We start from the raw sequence: 5205 nt of genomic DNA, 5'->3' as shown, positions 1-5205 counted from the left end.
GATGTCTTTTATACTCTCTCTTGAACATCAGCTTTGCTCCCAGTACAAAGACCAGTTTGAACTCAAAGCTATTTAAGCTCAGGCTAATTTATCATGTAATCATTCCTGTTTATGATTTTTTGTTTAGTAATTATTACATTTCACATACCGCAGACATACACCTAAAATAAATGTTGGCTACTGATATTTATAATTTAATTCTAGCTACACATGTCATATGCTGTTCAGGATACTCACTTTGGAGCTCTGCAAATGCATATAAAGTATTAATATTCTGACTAATCTCCCACGTGTATTGTATTGTGGTCTTCTTCCCTACTATGGGACATTCAACAAGGGAACACATGCACTGGGGATGGTGGGGGTGGCATCTCTTCCCAGAATAAATAATGACTTCTGTGGCCCAGTACCACCACAGACAAAAAGGAGAAGAGAGATCTGAGCTTGTCGTGGGTTTCCAGTTCTCCACTCCTGCTCTTAACCAGAGTGCAAAGTACAGGGAAAAAACTCACAAAAATTCAACGTATTGAGTTTGAGCAGTATGTTTAGAAGTGAAGGGACATCTGTCTGAATAGCTGATTCTATTTTCAATTCACTCTGGAAGCCCAGCAATGATAGAACGTTGAGATCTTGGCTTTGACTAAAAGATTTATAAGAAAGAAAGGTGAAGTGCCTGGTATTTTCAGCGGATGCATTTATCTTCATCAGCAAAGGATTCCCAGCTTTCAGGAGACGTTGTTCTGGTAGAGAATGATGTCCACCCCGGACACAAGCTACCGAAACACACAAAACCCAGCAAGAAGGATGGAGTGGCAAAGGGCTAAGAGGAGACACCCAGGTCAGCAGAAGCAAGGACCACCCTGCGCCTGAGCTGGAGCCCCCTCCCCGCGTCATCACCTGCTGCTGGCTCTGACACACTCCCAGCATCCCAAACGGACCGATGACCCTCATTAAAAGATATTAAAAAGTGGGATTCAGTGGCTTGTCCTAGAAAGGGGCTCTTTGGGTCTGTCTGAAAAACAGGCTGAGGGAAATAAACCCCAAAAAACCCTGTTTATTTGTGTTTTCTTAATTTATTCTTTAGGATAATGTGGACGCCGCAAGAATTGTTTCGAGACAGGAAGGTGGGGGTTAGGACCCCTCAACACCCCTTTTTTATCCCCAATATTAAGAAGGTAAAATCTTGAGAAAAAATACCATTTGGAATCCTTAAAAAAAGTCTTGTTGCACTGACAGCATCCCAGCAAAGAGAAGACTTTCCTAGAAATGCAGACTGTACAACGTGGATATTTTGATGCCGTGGCTGTGAGGGAACCAGGAAGAGGCTTGAATTTTCCCCTTCCCCTCAGGACTTTGTGGAAACTTTTAAACTTCCAGGAGGATATCAGAGATTACATTTTTACATAGGAAAACTTGCCACAGAGTTAAGAATAGTGCCATTGTTCTGGAGCTACACCAAAAATCACATATATTTTTAAAATGCTACAATAAATATTCTTCTGTTGATATAATTTTGTAGGAAGATTCAGAACTACTCTGAAGAATTCCATCTAGTTCAAGCTCTTTGTAATGCCATCAAGCAACTTCTCGAGAAATAACATTACGAGAAAATGGCAGGAAACGTTCATTAAATAATCAGTTTAAAATAACACTAAAGGCCTTACTGCATTTCAAGCAATGCCAACCAGCTGGTGCTAACCAGCGGCTTGTCTGGACATTTAAAAAATGCTCAGGGTGACAGCAAAGTAACTTATTATCTATACATTTTTAAATAATAGCAAAACCAAACAGTAAATTTCCTGATTTTCTTATTTTTATGAGCAAGTCTGACTCTTACACTGGAAACACTTGAGGAATCCTATTATAAAACATCCCTAATACTTTCAAATTTTGACTTATTGCCCCGACTTAAAATATGCCAGCAGAAGCCTTCAACCAGTATTCATTTATGGCACTTCTGCATTCTTTAAGCATAAATAACAAAATATATTAATAAAGCGGGTCTGGCATGGAGATAATTTATTCTTGAGCTTCTGAAGCTCTAATTATCTACCTTTAAAGTCTACTGATTATTAGTGATAAATTTTATAGGCTTTACTGCCTAACAACAGACACCTTGGATTTTTTTTCTTTACAGAAATTACATGAACTTCTATAGAATACCTATTTGCAGAGTGTTGGAAGGAGGTATAAAATCTGCATACACCGCTCCATTATACACCCATTTACATTTGCAGGATTAGGACCTAAACCTGGTATGCTTATTAATTCCACTCACGCTCAAAATCATCAGTTCTCTGGAAGAAGGAACACTGTGAGATGATCTTTTGTGGAAGTGATTTTATGTTTGTAAATAACGGTATCCAAAATTGCTTGCATCAATGGTAATCTTTATGCGGCCAGTTCAAGACAGGTTTGTAAGCGTTACCACAGAAAACAAAAATCAGGCTGATGCTCTTTACAAAATTAGTCACCGGATGCTATTATACGATCTGTAATTCATATTTCACCATTGGTCATGAGGCTCATAGTGCTGACGGGCTCTATCTGCAAATTGAATTTATGCTTCATCTATTGACTCATAATCTTGATTAGGTCATGGTAAAATGGCTGCAATAACTCTGAGCCCTCCCATAATCTGTACCAGCTCCACAGCTGCCAGGTCTGCACTGGCCTGGATGCGGGAGGGAACGATGCTCCAGGTGCTCTCACCTGGCTGGCTGCAGAGGGGCCACCTCTTCTTGTCCCTGTTCAGCCCAAAAGCCCCGAGCATCCCACGCTCCTGCACCTCAGCCTCAGCTGGAACTACCAGCTCTTCTCAAGGAAGTCCAAGGACAGTTGGGGAGGTCCAGTGAAAAGGGCAGGTTTTCTTAACCCTCCTGAGACTCCGGTACGTCCTTTTGTAACAGACTGGGCAGATTTCAGATGGCCAGTAAGTGAATTTGGCTTCCCACTGCTGGGATCATTGGAGTTTGTGGTGATGAAACCCCTCCCATGCCAAAAAAAAGCAAAGAGCTTGCCAGGAATGTTTCTGAGCCTGGTGGTCTCTTTCAGGTGATACACACGACACATCTTTCATCCTTTGCTCATCATGTAACGAACGCTTCTGGGGTCCGTGCGGGACCCCCAGGATGGTGTGTGGCTATGGTCCCCATGCCCTGCTGAGCCACTGGTCTGCGCTGGAGGAGCTACTGCCTCTGGTTATCTTTGGGTCTGTCTATAGGAATTTATTTGGAACTGCACCTGTAAAGTGCTGTCAGTTCTGCACAGCCAGAAGAAAAGTCACAGTGAAGTACCACAAAGCCTACATGGTTAATAGACAGAAAAACCCCTCTCAGTAATTCTTCCTTTGACTGCTAAGTCATAGTTATGAAATGATTCCTGTAGTGGTCCCAGATGATGCCCTATTTTCATAAATGAGATATGTCAGAGAAAGCAAGCACATTTCTTACCCCTCTCTCCAGAAGCATGTCTCGGAAATGAGTGATGCGTTCTTCTAGGGGAGGCGTGATCTGAGGTGCTGATGTTTCCTCATTTTTCTCCTCCGTTTCAGCATTCTCCTGGTCAGCAGCTTGGGAATCTTCTGTTCTTTAACAAGGTAACAGAGAAAATAGTTCAGTAATTGTCAACTCGGGAGGGGATTTTTAACCCTCTCTAGAAAATCCTCCAGGATGGCAGGACTTCTTCGTGTGCACAGAGCAGCCAGGGAGCGGACGCTGACAGCTGAGAAGTGACCCAAACCTGCAGTTCATTATTAAACCACGGGGCTTGAGGGCCCTGCCAAGGGACCTCCGACAGCTCGTTACGTGGAAGGATGGTCTATCGGTGTGATCAAAGAGGAACTCAGCAGCAAAATACTATGCTATATTTCAAGCTACAGAAAAGTGACAGCTTTATATAAAATTTGTCAAGGAGTGGAGACTTTAAAGGAGTGACTGAAGAGACTCATCTTGTTTTATTTTTCTTTCCTGTTTTTGTGCCCTCAGACTTGAAAGTCAACACTAATCTTTATTTTATGTTCCCATGCACCCCACGAGCTCACTCCTAAGGGAAGTAATCTGGCAATGTGTCGCTCACACAAACCTGCAATAAAGCATCAGCGAAGAACCTGCCCTTTGCCAGTGCCAGAAGGTCTGTATTTATCCCGACAGCCTTTTTCCAAGATTGCATCTGATTACAATAAATAGGCGTTTCTGAGAAAATACTTACTACATATTGCCTGAGTCCCTTTGCCTACAAGACCCCCTGGATAAAGGCACGTACGTAGCATCGCTGTGCTCATTTCAGGAAAGGACAGTTTACTGCAAGTTGCAACCATAAAGTGGCAGCAGCGTAAGAGTGATGCTCTCCTCATATCCTACATAATTGGTGTCATCACTGGAGCTGAACTGTTTCACACCAGATAAATATCCACATAATTTTATCAGAGTTAGAGACCATTAACACTGTACTCCCACAGCGCTGGAAGCAAACGCCTATTTCCCCACTGTTCAGAGGGCTGAAGATGTGCCCCGTGGACCCTCAGCATCTGCAGGGAGAGGTTAATTAGATGGCAACCTCAAAGGTAGGAAGGAGTCTGCTCCAGGAGGGTGATGGGATTTGAGATGGGGATATGAAACTCCTGACTTCCGAGAAGTTGGCCAACTCAGACCCCGAAATCAGACTTCTGCTCTGGGTCCATCCTGCTGTTTCTTAATGCTTTGAGCAATGAATGAGTTCAGTACAAATTAAGGCTCCTTCTGGAAAGATCAGGAGTCTTAACATGATCGCAAGGTTCAAGTAAGGGTAATGACAGTAAGGCGATTTGATTTTTAGCCTCCTACTAGGCATGACTGCATTTTCTACTGATGCAATTTTCACCACTACAGAATAATACTTAGTTTGAAATTTCAACAGGAAAACACTTTAAGTAAATGAATTAGATCAGTATGTAATGTGAGCTCTAGCATATTATTTTCCTTATACAAATAATTACATTACACTTACATTTATCCTAAAATGATGCTGTATTACTACTGATTTGAGAGATATCAAATTTGTGTTCTTCACAGAATGACAGTGACTTTTATATCGTAATAGCAAATTTTATTCTGAGACATGATCCATGAACGGCCCAATCCCATTTCTAGTACACACAAAGAGCTTTTTCAAGCCAAAACTGAGAGAAATACAGTACACACTACTCCACCCACCAAGCACCAGAAG

The 5205-nt window shown here is 42.1% G+C and overlaps 1 protein-coding gene across 1 annotated transcript in view; it reads right to left on the bottom strand.

The window, feature by feature from the left end:
• The window catches only part of TCERG1L (transcription elongation regulator 1-like), a 188312-nt gene that overhangs the window by 6304 nt on the left and 176803 nt on the right, over window positions 1-5205 (bottom strand). The window contains exon 11 of the mRNA XM_009326008.1: window positions 3453-3588. Coding sequence (XP_009324283.1) covers window positions 3453-3588 — 136 coding nt within the window. The remainder of the gene's footprint in view (window positions 1-3452; window positions 3589-5205) is intronic.

The sequence above is a fragment of the Pygoscelis adeliae genome, unplaced genomic scaffold (genome assembly GCF_000699105.1).
Source record: "Pygoscelis adeliae isolate BGI_AS28 unplaced genomic scaffold, ASM69910v1 Scaffold4, whole genome shotgun sequence".
Lineage (NCBI taxonomy): Eukaryota > Metazoa > Chordata > Aves > Sphenisciformes > Spheniscidae > Pygoscelis > Pygoscelis adeliae.
The sequence above is the reverse complement of the archived record's forward strand: the minus strand, read 5'-3'. Positions and strand labels throughout refer to the sequence as shown.